At 43.8% G+C, this 13,995-nt stretch overlaps 1 protein-coding gene across 1 annotated transcript in view; it reads right to left on the reverse strand.

The window, feature by feature from the left end:
- LOC121270748 (zinc finger protein DZIP1L-like) overlaps window positions 1-13,995 on the reverse strand; it is a 148,794-nt gene that overhangs the window by 59,423 nt on the left and 75,376 nt on the right. Inside the window, exon 16 of the mRNA XM_041176138.1 lies at window positions 10,946-11,117. Within this exon, the coding sequence (XP_041032072.1) occupies window positions 10,946-11,117 (172 nt within the window). The remainder of the gene's footprint in view (window positions 1-10,945; window positions 11,118-13,995) is intronic.

A 13,995-nucleotide genomic window follows, 5' to 3' on the forward strand; every position in this document is an offset into this window, starting at 1 on the left:
AACAGAGGGCAGGAGAACCCTCCTCATTCTTTCTCCAGTATTCCCACACACAAGTAACAAGGGGAGAGAACCTGAAAAATGTAGCACAACTGTGATTCTTTGTCCAGATTCAGTGATGTTCAAATGTAGCACTTGCCTTGAGTTGATGCCAAAGTGTTTTTTTTCAGTTTTGCTCTTCACCCCCTCTCTCACTTGGTCCACATCGCCAAGACATCGCCAAGATCTTCCTGTCTCAAAGTCTCCCAAGAATATCCCTTTCCTTGCAGGTCATTTGAAATATCACTTCCATTTCACCTGCATTCAAACATGTTTACGTGAACATCTGCCTGACGTTGACTTTGGCTACTCCCCTCCCGTTCAGTCCAATGTATCATGCCCTTCCCAATTTCACCTCTTCTTCAGTGCTTGCTCTCAAGCAAGGTGTCACGGCTGCACCAAGGTTGTTCTCACCAATTAAAGTAGGGAATAGCCATTACGCAAGTGGGGGCATGAGTGAGGGGCAAGAATGTTAGCGCCAATGAACAATAGAGGGGGCGAGGGGAGAAGGACGTGTTCAATCATCAGACAAGCAGGGGACTTCAATCTTGGGACTGAGTAGAGTATTTTTGGTGCCTTGATAATTCAAAACACCAATTTTAAGAGGGCATGAATACATGGTGCACATAGCTTGATTGCAGAGCTAATCCAACATTTACTGTCTTTACATGGATTGGTGTTTTATTTCTTAATTGTTTATTTTTGAATTTCATTGCAACAGAGTCATGAAACAGGAAGATTTCACAATCTCACCCCTGAGGTTAAGTAGGATGTAAACACTTTGTGGTCTTTTTTTAAAATTGTTGCGTGTACTTTTTTATTATGCATAAATACTACGTAAATACATAAGGCATATTATCACAAGAAACAAGAGAATGGACCAGATTTTCGCAGAGTCAGGTAAACTCCATTGACTTTAAAAATGGCAGGTATGACCTGGACGTGGAAGTCCCACCCCCAATTCCAACAGACCCAATTTTTGCCTCTAAGGGGAAGGGGGCAAGGCATGACTCATACAGGAGTGAAACCTGAACACTGTGGGGCCAATTGAACTTAATGCTGAGTTCAAACTGGTCCCATTTTGGCTGTTCCGAGGGCCTCAACCTACACTGTGGGAAGTACAAATTGATGGAGTAGACATAAAGCTCTTGAAGGATGGATAAGGTTTACTTAAGTGCCATGATCTCCAGCTTTTTAAGTCTCCTGCTGTTTAAACTTGAAGAAAAAGGCTTAAACTGTCAGAGTTAAAAAAACACCATCTGCTAGATTGTTTTGATTGATAGGATATCTGGAGTATGTTAGAAAAAAAATTACCTTCTGTTCCTGTAGTTTCAATAGAGTTCTTTGTTGACATTTCTCAAGGGATATTCTTGTCATCATGAATGCTTGGCTGAGTTCCAAAAACTTTGATTATCTCAGCAGGGGAGTCTAAGCTCACAGTTTGATTGACAATTTAAAGAGACTATTAAAGGCTTAGCTGCTTCCAAACAGAAATTTGTTTTTAATAGGAGATAGAACACTTGAGTAGATTTAAAATTAGAATTGGAACTTTTTTCACTATCAAGTGTGCATGAGTGAGGATTGTATTAGATTGTTAGGATTTTCTTTTCTTTTCATCTCCACAAGGCTCCTCATTTCTGCCCATGGTGGATACTAGGAGAGAGTGGCTATGAAGGTGGCATGAGTTGGCATGGGGACATGGGAGATATGAGGGGGGCATGAGTTGGCATGGAGCAGCCATGGGAGGTGGCATGAGGGAGTGAGGGGTTGAGAGACTTTTAAAGCCATTTGGACAACGTCCCAGAGAACAGAGGTGAGCCTCCTAATCATAAGACCATAGGAGCAGAAATTAGGCCATTCGGCCCAACGAGTCTGCTCCGCCATTCAATCATGGTTGATAAGTTTCTCAACCCCATTCTCCCACCTTGGCACTCACCCACCCCTATGGCTGCTTACAGTGCGCTTCTGGGGGGGGTCGGTGGGCCCAACTCTACGCCACCCCTGCCTCCCCAGAGTGAAAATTGGGTCTAACCGGGCCCTCTAAACCGAGGCAGGTCTGCCAAGTCAGGACGTTTAGATAGTGAAAATCAGGCCAAATGTTTTAGAAGGTGCTGCAAAATATATGATGGAAAGGCTATGTTTTTACAACTTGTGTTTATAGGCCTCACTCACTGGTTTTGTTTTCTCTTGTAATTTTTATCACTGTCCTCACAGAATTAAGCATAATTACCAAAGAAGTTTATATTCATATTATTCTCTTTGATTAAATGTGACTCCGCCCTTACAGAAGTACCTGACTGCACATTTCTTTTTTTCCACAAGAGTCACACAGCATCCTAACTTGGAAATATATCACCACTCCATCACTGTCACTGGGTCAAAATCCCTCCATAACAGCACTGTGCGTGTACCTACACCACATGGACTGCAGCAGTTCAAAAAAATGGCTCACCACCACCTTCCCTAGGGCAATCAGGGATGGGCAATAAACACTGGCCTTGCTAGTGACTCTCACATCCTCTGAACAAATAATTTTTTTAAAAACTGGGCTAAATTAGGAGTATTTTGGGCTCTGAACTCTCATGTACTTGAAACTGGTACAGTGGAGTTCCCACATCTGTTCCATGATTGGCTCTTACTGCCAGAAAGTAGAGATTTTCATCACATCAGTTTAGTTTGGATTTGAATCCAATTACCAAAAGTCTCAATCTAATGCACTGCATCACCCAGCGCATCTTCGCTTGACATTTGGAACATGGAATACTCTTTCACAAAACTACATCAAGACATCATGTTAAGCAGTACTGCAGAATGAATGATTGAACAACACAGTTGTTGCATGCTACTTAATGTAGCATAGTGGACAGTGGGGCTCCGTTACTAGGCTATAACATGCTGGCTCAAAGTTAAGCATAGAAACATGTTTACTCAGCATAGCCTCAGTTTACACAATTTGCAAGGTTCTTGGGAGGTCGATAACATTGGAAAGGCTGCATTCATTGCTCATCCGTAGTTTCCCTGAAGGGATTAAGAATCAACTATATAGAGGGGAATGGAGTTATATGGAGGGCAAACTAGATAGGATCCCTTCCCTGAAGAACTTGGGTGAATCAGCTAGGTTTTTTTTTAAGCACAACAATCGGCAGATTTCCTGATACCAACCCACTAATTACCAGCTTGGTTTGAACTCTGTTTAATGGTGGGACTTGAACTGAGAACCTCTGAGTTGCCACAACCACTAGGCTACTGCACCATGTGAGCTGGTGGCGTTCATTACTACTGTCCATTTGTCTTTATTTCTGTTGTGTTTAGATCTTTGGTTTTGCATTTAGTAAGAACGTGAGGCTTCCTTTCTTAAACTAAAAATAAAAGTGTTGCATTATGACTGAAAAATAAAGCTCGAGTGTTCTCAAGTGACAGAAAATGCCGGGAATATTCAGCAGGTCTGGCAGCATCTGTTTTTCAGGTCAATGGCCCTTTGAAAGAACTGCAGAGAGCTAGAAATGCGACAGGTTTTAAGCAGATGTAAAGTCGGGAAAAAGTGTTGGAAAGAACATAAAGGAAAGTCTGTGATAGGGTGGAAGACAGGAGAGATTAAATGATCAATCTTGTGTTTGATCAGGGTATTGTCATCTCCTTCGTTATTTAATCACTCCTGTCTTGAAACAGCAAGCTCAGCTGGCTGAGAAGAGGGCCAAGGGAAAACAAAAGGCCAAAGGGATGTTAATGATAGTGGTGCTGACTAAAGGAGGTGCTGATGGTGGCATTAAGGTCAGAAAGCAGAATGTGATAATAGCAGGACAAGGGTAAGCAATCCAGAAAGAATAACATGAACAAGTGACAGATGGCCTTAGTGGGGTTGGGGGAGGGGATGGTGGTGGGAAAAAAATTGAAAATAGGATAAAAGGTGGGGATAAAACAATGAATAAAATGAATCTAAATAAATAATTAAAATTAAAATGAAAAAAATTAAAATTTAAAAAAAATTGAAAAAAGGAAATAAAAAGGGGCTGAGGATGATGGAGTTCATGGTCTGAAATTGTTGAATTCAGTGTTGAGTGTGAAAAGCTGTGAAGTGTCTCATCGAAGTGTGAGCTGCTGTTCCTCAAACTCACATTGAGCTTCATTGGAACAGTTTATAAGGCAGAGGACAGAGAGGTCAGAGTGCAAGTGCGACAGAGAATCAAAGCAAAAGCTGACTGGAAGCTCAGGATTACTATACAGACTGAACAGAAGTGTTCCACCAAGCTCTTTCAAAACTGTATTGACTGTTCAAGATGTGGTCTCCTCTTCAATGTGCAGACCAAATGCAAATTGAGTGACTGTTTTGTGGAACATCACTATTCAGTCCATTAGTGTGACTCCGAAATTCCAACCACCTGTCATTTTAACTCACCACCTTAATCCTATGCTGACCTCTCTGTTGCCATTCTCTTACACTGTTCCAGTGAAGCTCAACACAAGTTAGAGGAACAGCTCCTCCTATTTAAGATGCAGCTGAGGAGGAATTTCTTCTCTCAGAGCATCGTTAGTCTTTGGAATTATCCTCCCCAGACAGCAGTGGAGGCTGGGTCATTGAATATATTCAAAGCTGAATAAGCCAAAAAAAAAATTCTACGTGGGAGTCAAGGGTTATGGAAAGTGGAGTTTAGGCCACAATCGTATCAGCCATGATCTTATTGAATGGACAGAACAGACTCAAGGGGCCAAATGGCCTACTCCTGCTCCTATTTCTTATGTCTCACTATTGCCCTATACAGTTGTAGCAAGACATCCCTACTTTTATACTCCATCCCCCTTGCAATAAAGGCCAACATTCCATTTCCTTTCCACTCCTTCAGTACTGCACTGGAATGTCGGCCTAGATTATATACGCTCTAATTTCTGGAGAGAGACTTGAACTCTCAAACATTTGACTCTGGTGAGAGAGTGCTAACATTAAGCGAAGTCCATGCTATCAACTCCACAAAATGGAGGCAGAGTCTAATAGAAATGACAATGATAATTGAAGGGGAAAACTGTTACTGAAGGGTAAAATTACCTTGTACCCTGCAATCTGCATATCAAACTTAGTGACCTGCTCTCAGTCCTTTACATTCAAACACCTCAGGGATCAAGATCATTCGGCCTTCACTCTGCACGTACAAGCCTCAGCTGAATAGGAATAGAAAGTGTTGGAGAAACTCAGCAGGTCTGGCGGCATGTGCGGAGACAGAAACAGAGTTAACGTTTCAAGTCCAACATGACTTTTCTTTGGAACTGGTTAGTCAAATAATTATGTAGTCTCAGGCGTATCACTGGTGTCTTAGCAATGTTTTGAAGAACGGTCCTGCAATGAGATTCCACAACAAGCAATTTTGTTGGCCTTTTCTGCATAAGACCTGATCTGACATTACCGACCAACAGGTCACAAATTCATATGCACCCAAGTTCAAGAACAAGTGCCCACATCCCTCACATGGAGAATCTCAGCATGGAAGTGCAATAACCAGCACTACACAGAACCTCACAATCAAAAAGGTGCTGGGTTTGGATGCTGACCTGTGCCATTCACTCTCCTCAGGTCTAGGCTAGGTTATTATCTGGGCTGGTGGCCTTAGTACCTTTACAGTCAGCTCCAATGTGCACAGGCTTATGCAAGGCAAAAAGGGCATTTTGAACAAAGGGTCCCAGTTCTTAATCACCACCCAGGGGCCCCATGCCAGAAACTGCTTGTCCACACCTATCATGCAAGGGCAGAAACAGAGTGGGGTCTTGCAGCCTCACACAGTCAAATGTGCCAGCTAACACTCCCAATCTTGGCTCATGTACAAAAAGTGGGTGGAGAGGGGTAAATGATCCAAGTGTATTCCAACATGTACCAGCACGCACAAAAGAAAGGCAGAACACTGCAAGGGAAGAGAGGACATGGGAAACTAAGTCAAAGTCAAAGCCTGGGCTGTTGTCATGCAGCAATCGAAGACAAAACAGCCCGCTTTATCAGCACCCCATCCACCACCTTAAACATTCACTCCTTCCACCACTAGTGCACTGTGGCAGCAGGACAGCAGTGCGTACTACAGACAAGGTGCACTGCAGCAACTCAACAAGCCTCCTTTGACAGCACCTTCTAAACCTGTGATCTCTACCATCTAGAACGACAAGGGCAGGGCAGCAGACGCATGCGAAGACCACCACCCGCAAGTTCCCCTCCAACAATCCGACTTAGAACTAAATCGCTGTTTCTTCACTGTTGCTGGCTCAAAATCCTGGAACTCGCCCTCTAATAGCACTTTGGGTGCTCCTACACCACCTAGGCTGTAGCCATTCAAGGAGGCTTTCTCAAGGGCAGTTGGGGATAGGCAAAAATGGTCTTGCCTGCAACACTCATATTCCATGAAAGAATAAAAGTTATGCAGAGGTGTATGAAGGCGGAAAAGCATCAGCTTTAACTGCTCACAGAATTCATACCAATCGAAACTCATCTCCCCCAGAAAACACGACTGGACCTCGATGAAACTTAAAAACAGTATCATTGCTTATCAATAGGAACCATGGTTACAGCCAGGAGGTTCCAGCCTCTGAGCAGGTACCGAGATTAGATAAATGCTTTGCCTCTTTTGTATGTACCAGGCCCTCTTTTGTATGTACCAGGCAAAGCAAATAACTAGAAAGGGTGTTAAATGAACTGATGTGAGCTTTCTCAATGCGTCACAGTCAAGCAGCTATTAATCACTCTCCTGATCAGGGTGTGCTGGAACTCTGGAGGGACTGATACAAACACCTACCTGTGCACGACTAAGCTAAAAGCAAAATACTGCACATGTTGGAGATCTGAAATAAAAACAGGAAGTGCTCGATCACTCCCAACACTTCATCCCGTTCCAATGGCACCTTCCCGTGGAATTGCAGGAGGTATAACACCTGCCCTCTTACCTCCTCATTGTTCAAGGTGCCAAACACTCCTTCCAGGTGAGGCAGAGTTTACTTGTACTTCTTTCAACTTAGTCTATTGTATTCACTGCTCCCAATGCGGTCCCCTCTACACTGGGGAAACCAAACGCAGACTGGGTGACCGCTTTGCGGAACACCTCCGGTCTGTCCACAAGCTTGAACCTGTCCTTCCGGTTGTTTGCTGTTTCAATTCACCAACTTACTCTCATGCCCACATTTCTGTCCTCAGCCTGCTACAATGTTCCGGTGCAGCCCAACGCAAGCTTGAGGCTTCCAATTAGACACTTTACAACCTTCTGGACTCAGTAGTAAATTCAACAACTTCAGATCATGAACTCTGTTCCCCATTTTGTACATTTTCCTGTAGTGCCAGTCTGTATCGTCTGTATCTTGTTTTGCTTTCAGACAGCATTGACCTTTATTCTGCTATTAACACCCACTCTAGACCAATTCTTTGTTCCTTTACTACCACCATTCCCATTGCCTTTTGTTCCATGAAATCTTTGTAATTTAATCTCTCCCATCCTCTAACCTATCCCTGACCTTCCCTTATTGCTCCGCCTGCCCCTCCCCCCTTTTTCAACAGCATAATACCTGTTAAGTTTCTGCCTCACTTCAGTACTGAGAAAGGTTCATATTGGACTCGAAACGTTAACTCTCTCCACAGATGCTGCCAGACCTGTTGAGTTTTTCCAGCACATTCTGTTTTCATTTCAAACTCACTCGGTGTCAGTTGCTGTAGAGGCCTATGGGATATCGGGCAGTGTCCAGAACAGCACAGCACATAATACATAAGCTCAACTCGCATGTACCAAGCAAACAGGAAGGAAGCATCTCCGGGAAACAGTCTCTCTCTCGAACCTGATATGAAGGGTTTGTGCAAAATATGTGACCAGTGGTATCTGTCACTTAGTAAGCATGGGGATTTTGCAATCAATAATTTATTCAGGTCTTTCCCTTTATTGTCCTGTGAGAAGGACATCAAGTCTCATACAACTGGACACTGCATTTTCCAAATATGTGCATTTGGCTGTGTGATCCCCGTTGACGAAACCTTCAGTTTAATGGAAATATTATGCTAACCAAGAATCCAATAAGGACTCACACATAAAATTGAGGTTTTCCTTGAAAAGGACAGGGAGGGCTTGGTATCACTGTTGATAAATGCACTGGCAAGTGTGGTACTCAGTCATGTCAGACCTGGGAGGTCCCAGGTCTCTGCTGAGCAGCTTATCCTCAGCTGGGGCAGTAACTCAAGTCCCTCCAGGCTGCGAAAAGGGAGGGGGAAAGAAAAGAGAATATAAAAGAGTAGTTGGCCATGGTTACTCCTCCTGGTCTCTCTCCAGTTGGCCCAATTTTGTGCATGGGGTGAAGACAGGATCAAGCTCAGCGATAACCTCCTCCTCCCAAGATCGAGTAACTGCCAATGTTTAAGCCCCGACTTGCAGATGAAGCATGGACAATGATTTATTGCTCCATTTCTGTGGATGCATGTTCAGCACCAGGATTCTCATCACAAAACAAGCCATAGGTCTCACCCAACCCATGAAGGTGAGGACCTCAGGCAGAAGGGAGCAAGGCAATCCAGGATACTCTCCCCACTAGCAACTGATAATTACAAAGCATCCAAGGCCTGGCAGTCCATCATCTGGTAGCTCACTTGACATAAGGCAATGGTTAGTTAGTGAAGGAGGGAGGAAGGTGTCAGTGGATGAGCAGAACAAGTCTTCACAGGTGTGTTAATAAACTCCACAATGCTGCACAATCTCTTTGGACCGTTATAAGGACAGTGACTGGGATAAATAGGTCCTTTTCAAAAGGCCCAAGATTCCGTTTCTGCTGGGGAGGGAAGGGTTGTGTTATTAGAGGCAGCGGGCTAGGGTTATTAATGGGTACATAAGCATGAATGGAACTTATGGAGGTTTTCTTAAACTGTCTTCGTGGATTAGACAGTACGTATAGAGCTTTAGCTCAACAGATCAAATGTACAGGACAGGGACATGATGCATGGGTGGGTTAATAGTAGGATCAGCAGTGGGGCAGGGATGCCAATGGTGGGGCAGGGGTGCCACCAATGGGGCAGAATCAATGACCAGGTAAAGTTCAGAGCAGGCTATGGTCAATAAGAGCGTACAGAGAATGATAAGGACATAGGGCCTGAGGAATTTGAGGCCAATTGGCTTTTCTTATTTCGTTTCCAGGAATATACTTCAAACTTCAGACAATGGTATAAAAGGGGCAATAGCGAATCAGCCTCCCTGAGTACACCATGCTCAACTTCCCTTTCAGTGGATAGGCAGAATCAGCAAAGTGTAGGATAGGTGACTAGTTTGATGCCTCACACCATCGGCCAATGGTAAACTCACCCCAAACTGTGTAGGACTAAAACATCAATCTACTTTTCATTGTGATGGACAAAATAAAAATTCACAGCATGATTCTCTTCAGGGAATTACTAGCATGGTAGGTGGAGAACAAACCATAACAATGCTAGTTATACTGACAACATATTGAAGGTATCAGTGAGGTGCAAAATCCTCTCAAGAACATTCCCCATTTCCCATGAGGAAGATTCAATGAAGCTGCCATTTTGAAGCTCGACACACTGGAGGGGGTCCATTAGCACAGATGTGCCACAAGCAACAAGAGTGACATGGAAAATGCACCATTTCTCAAAGACAATTTCAGAGCACTTGAAGCAGCAATGAAATATGCTGAAGAAACAATTTGTTTATTCTGTTTCACACAATGGGAAACAAGGTACAGTTCTAGAATAATAAGGGTGCATTCAGTGATTTCAGCGGAGAGCTGCACTCATCAGAGATGCTGCTCCCTTTCAGTGCAGTTCTCACTATGATCAGTGAATGTGTCCTTTGCAAAAATTTGTATATAAAATATCATCAGCTATAAACACTCCTCTCCTCATCAGACAAAGTACAGTACAGACTGACCACAACAGACTTGGTTAATAACACAGACAGGTTCCAATCTGTTAATCCCCTTAAATCTGCAAGCAATAAGCAGGTCAAGTACAGATAGTCCATGGGTTATCAAATCAGCTTAAAGTGACAGTGCGAATCTTCCCTCACAGTTGTACTATGCTGAATAAGCTCCTGGTTTACTGCCTGCAATGCATATCATCCCAATGATTGGTAGAGTGCAAACACCCTGTACTGAAAAGCAAGGCTCTGAGGGTGTGTCCCCCAAAGGTGGGTTTTGATGAGATTTTGCAGTGTCCCAGTATCCCAGGTCACAAAATTGGATTTCACTGCTCTGAGAGGGCACAGACACACAAGCATGAACACTGGTGCAAAATCTAGTTTCTTAGAAGAATGGATAAAATCTTGACTGGGGAAGAGTTCCACTGTTAAGTGAGTATGCAAGGTAAAAACACAACCGAATGCATGTGTGATGCCTTCCACTGTTAAACAGCCTGTCCGTACTCACATTGGTTGGGTGAACCAGCCGACGGCAGCTGGTAATTTGAAATTTGCCCCCAGCATGAGGCTTTGCCTTAAACAAAGGATGAGAGGAGATCAGGGAAACACTATAGCTTAGTTCTGTATCATCTGAGAGGAAGTAAAGGGGGTTAACAAGATTAAGATGTTAGACTTGGATTATCACAGTGTCAGCTGACAGGAAGAAGGTGTTTACTGACAAATACATTACATCAACACACTGCACCATTTCGTAAAGAAACTCCTCCCCTGACTCCATTAAACAAAATCATGATCCCATTCTTATTAAAATATGTTACAAAAATAAATTTCATGATTCTTTTTCAAAACACACGTATTTCCAACTTATCTTCTTACATGTCCCATATTCGGTAAATGTCAGGGTCAAAGATGAATTATGACTATACAAAGACAATATCACTTTGATTTTAAAACTCGAAAGCAAAAAATAACTTAAAACAGTCCTTTTCTTTTGGTTGAATGTTAAGTTCAGCATGCAGGTAGTTCTCGCTACCAACCTGCCCCTCTGCTAGCAGATGAGCTCCAAACACTGGTTCCCTGAGAGAGGGACGGCTCAGCACTTTGCCTGGGCATGACCACGGGCTTCGAGATTGTCACTTTCCTGACAAACTCTTCTGACATATCCTCGATGGATGAAATATCCAGCTCACTCTCCTCGTCGTCTGACAGCTGCCAACAGAAAGCAGAAATGGTTTAATTCCTGGATACGCCGTGATGGAGGTAGCTGGGTGGAGTGGGGGAGTTGGGAGAACATGTAGGGCACAAAAGGCAGCTGGATTCTGCACGTGTGAACCTGTGTAAGTGAGGGGCGAGTGAGTGTGTCTGTGTGCATTAGCAATGTGTGCATGTGTGACAGTGAGTGTGTGTGAGTTAGTTTATGTATGCATCTACCAATACTGGAAATTTCCTGGATTGAATGTTCCAGAAGAGGGTCACCCTAAAGCCACAGAAAACTCAGGACAGTAAGTGGGTGCTCATTGAGCAATGTAGGAAGAGGCAGGGCGTGCTGGAATCCTCCAGCAGTGTGGCGCTCACTAACCAGTTGACAGCAGTGAGGGTGACAATATCAGTGCAGTCTGGAGCATGGCACTGTGGGGTTAAGGAATGCACAGGGGATACAACCAAATCCAGTAATGCAGTTGTCACTGTGGATTCAACATTCAAGGGGATATAGAGTGTTACTGCATTTGCCAACATCAATCCCGAGGTTTGTCACATCCTTGCTGCCAGGATAACAGACATCACTGAGGGAGTGCAGAACATTTTGAAGGCAGAAAGGGAAGAAGCCATGGTTCAAATAGGAAGCAATTAAATAGGAAACAAAAGGCACCGAGATTTTGCAGCCTGGGGAAGCAGTTACAAAACAGGGTCTCAAAGTAGTCATTTCTGGACCACCAGTTCCGTGTGCTGGTGAATATAGGAAGAGGTTAATGCTGGTGAGTATAGATAAAGCAGGTTAATAGATAGATGGAGGTATGATGTAGATGGGAGGACATCAGATTCTGGGGTATTGATACCTGTCCTGGGGCAGGAGGGACCAGTTCAAGGTGGACAGGTTGCACCTCAACAGAGCTGGGACCAAAGTCCTCATGAGGAGGTTACTTCTGCTGTGGGGGAGGGGGATGGGCAACGGGTAGAAACATTGGAGAGGAGAAAGAGGACTGGGGGAGATAAATAGCACCTACAGTAAAAAATATTTCAGGAATCAGATGAAGGGCAAATGCAAGACATTCTCAAATGGTCTAGAAGTGCATGTGCATAACTGCAGAAAAAGTGATACATAAGATTAGTGAGCTACAGCCACAAGTCGCCACATGGTAACAGAGTCATTGCTCTAACAAGCAAACAAGGGAAGAATTTGAATTTAGTTTCCTGGCTACAGGGTATTCAGGAATGTTAGGGGAGGAGAAGAGCAGGATGGGTGGCAATATTGATTACAGCAATGGAAAGAGCAGTTGAGCAAATTGGAAAATCCAAAAATTCAGCAAAGTTGAGCACTCAAAGACAGAGTCCACTTGGTCGGAATTAAACAGCAATCAGAATTAAGGATTACAACTCTTCTTCGAGTCTCTGACCAAAGCAGGGTCCAACCCACAATACAACGACTTCTCCCATAGCTAGGGCAAGAAGGCAAGTCCCAGTCCACCCCAGCCAAAGCGGGGATCCAACTTCTTGTTGTTGGCACCAATCCGATCCACACTGGCCATCCGCTCAACAGGTCCCCCCCAAGGAGTCCAAGTTGCTGTGGCAACATACACTTTTATATTGCTGTTATAGTCTGGAGCTATGAATAGTGATGGCAGAGGTTCCAATTTTCTTTCCATCACATGGCTGACTAAGAATCTCTCCCGCTCTTACCACCTGCCATTAGTGTGTGGTGGAAGGATTTGCAGGTTGATATTCAACCTGTGTGGCCGTGTTATGAACCCACCTTCCTTGACCATCAAGTCCTGAAGTGGGACTTGAACCCAGAGCTTCTCGCTCAAAGGCAGGGATACTGTCACTACGCCTCAAGACCACCTGAGGATTGCATTATCAGGTGTATACTAAAGGCCACCAAATAGTGGGAAGAAGATAGAGGGACAAATCTACAGGCAAGTTACAGAAAGATGCACGAACTGCAGATTAGGGATAATGGCCTGGGATTCCTGAAATAGGTGCAAGAGAACTTTCTTGATGAGGTTGTTTCCAGCTCAATGAAGGAGGAAGCAGCACTGGATCTAGTTCTGGGAAATGAAGCAGGACAAGTGCAGCATGTTTCAGTCAGGGAGCATACTATCATCAAGCTTAAAATAGTTATAGAAAAGGACAAGGAACAATCCAGGGTGAAAATATTTACCTGAAGGAAGGATGATTTCATTGGGTTTCAAAGGGATCTGGCCCAGGTGGATTGGAAGCAAAAATTGATGGACAAAACAGGAATTGAGCGATTGGAGGCCTTCAGAGAGGAGATGGTTCAGGAAGAGTTGACACATTCCTTGAAGGTGATATTGCATGTGGACTGGCCGTTAAAAAAAAAGCATGTGGGATCCCCTGCATTATCAACTGAGACATTGAGTAGAAAAAGCAAAGAATTATGTCGAGGCTTTGTAAAACACTGATTAGGCCTCAGCTGAAGTACTGTGTTCAATTCTGGTCACCACACTTTAGAAAGAATGTCAAGGCTTTGGAGAGCATGCAGAAGAGATTTTCTAGAATGATACCAGGAATGAGGGACTTCTATTATCTGGAGAGACTGGAGAAACAGGGGTTGGTCTCTTTAGAGCAGAGAATGTTAAGAGGAGATTTGATAGAGATTTTCAGGATTATGAGTGGTTTTGATGGAGTAAATAAGGAGAAATTGTTTCTGGTGGCAGGATGGTTGATAACCAGAGAACACGGATTTAAGGTGATTAGCAACAGGAGAAGCAGGAGGGAGATGAGGGGGGGGGGGAAAATATCACAGCGAATTGTTGTGATCTGGAAAGCACTGCCTGAAAGGTTGCTGGAGGCAGATACAATAGTAACTTTCAAAGGAAAATTGGATAATTACTTGACAGGGAAAAAA

This window comes from Carcharodon carcharias, chromosome 2 (genome assembly GCF_017639515.1).
Source record: "Carcharodon carcharias isolate sCarCar2 chromosome 2, sCarCar2.pri, whole genome shotgun sequence".
NCBI classification, from domain to species: domain Eukaryota; kingdom Metazoa; phylum Chordata; class Chondrichthyes; order Lamniformes; family Lamnidae; genus Carcharodon; species Carcharodon carcharias.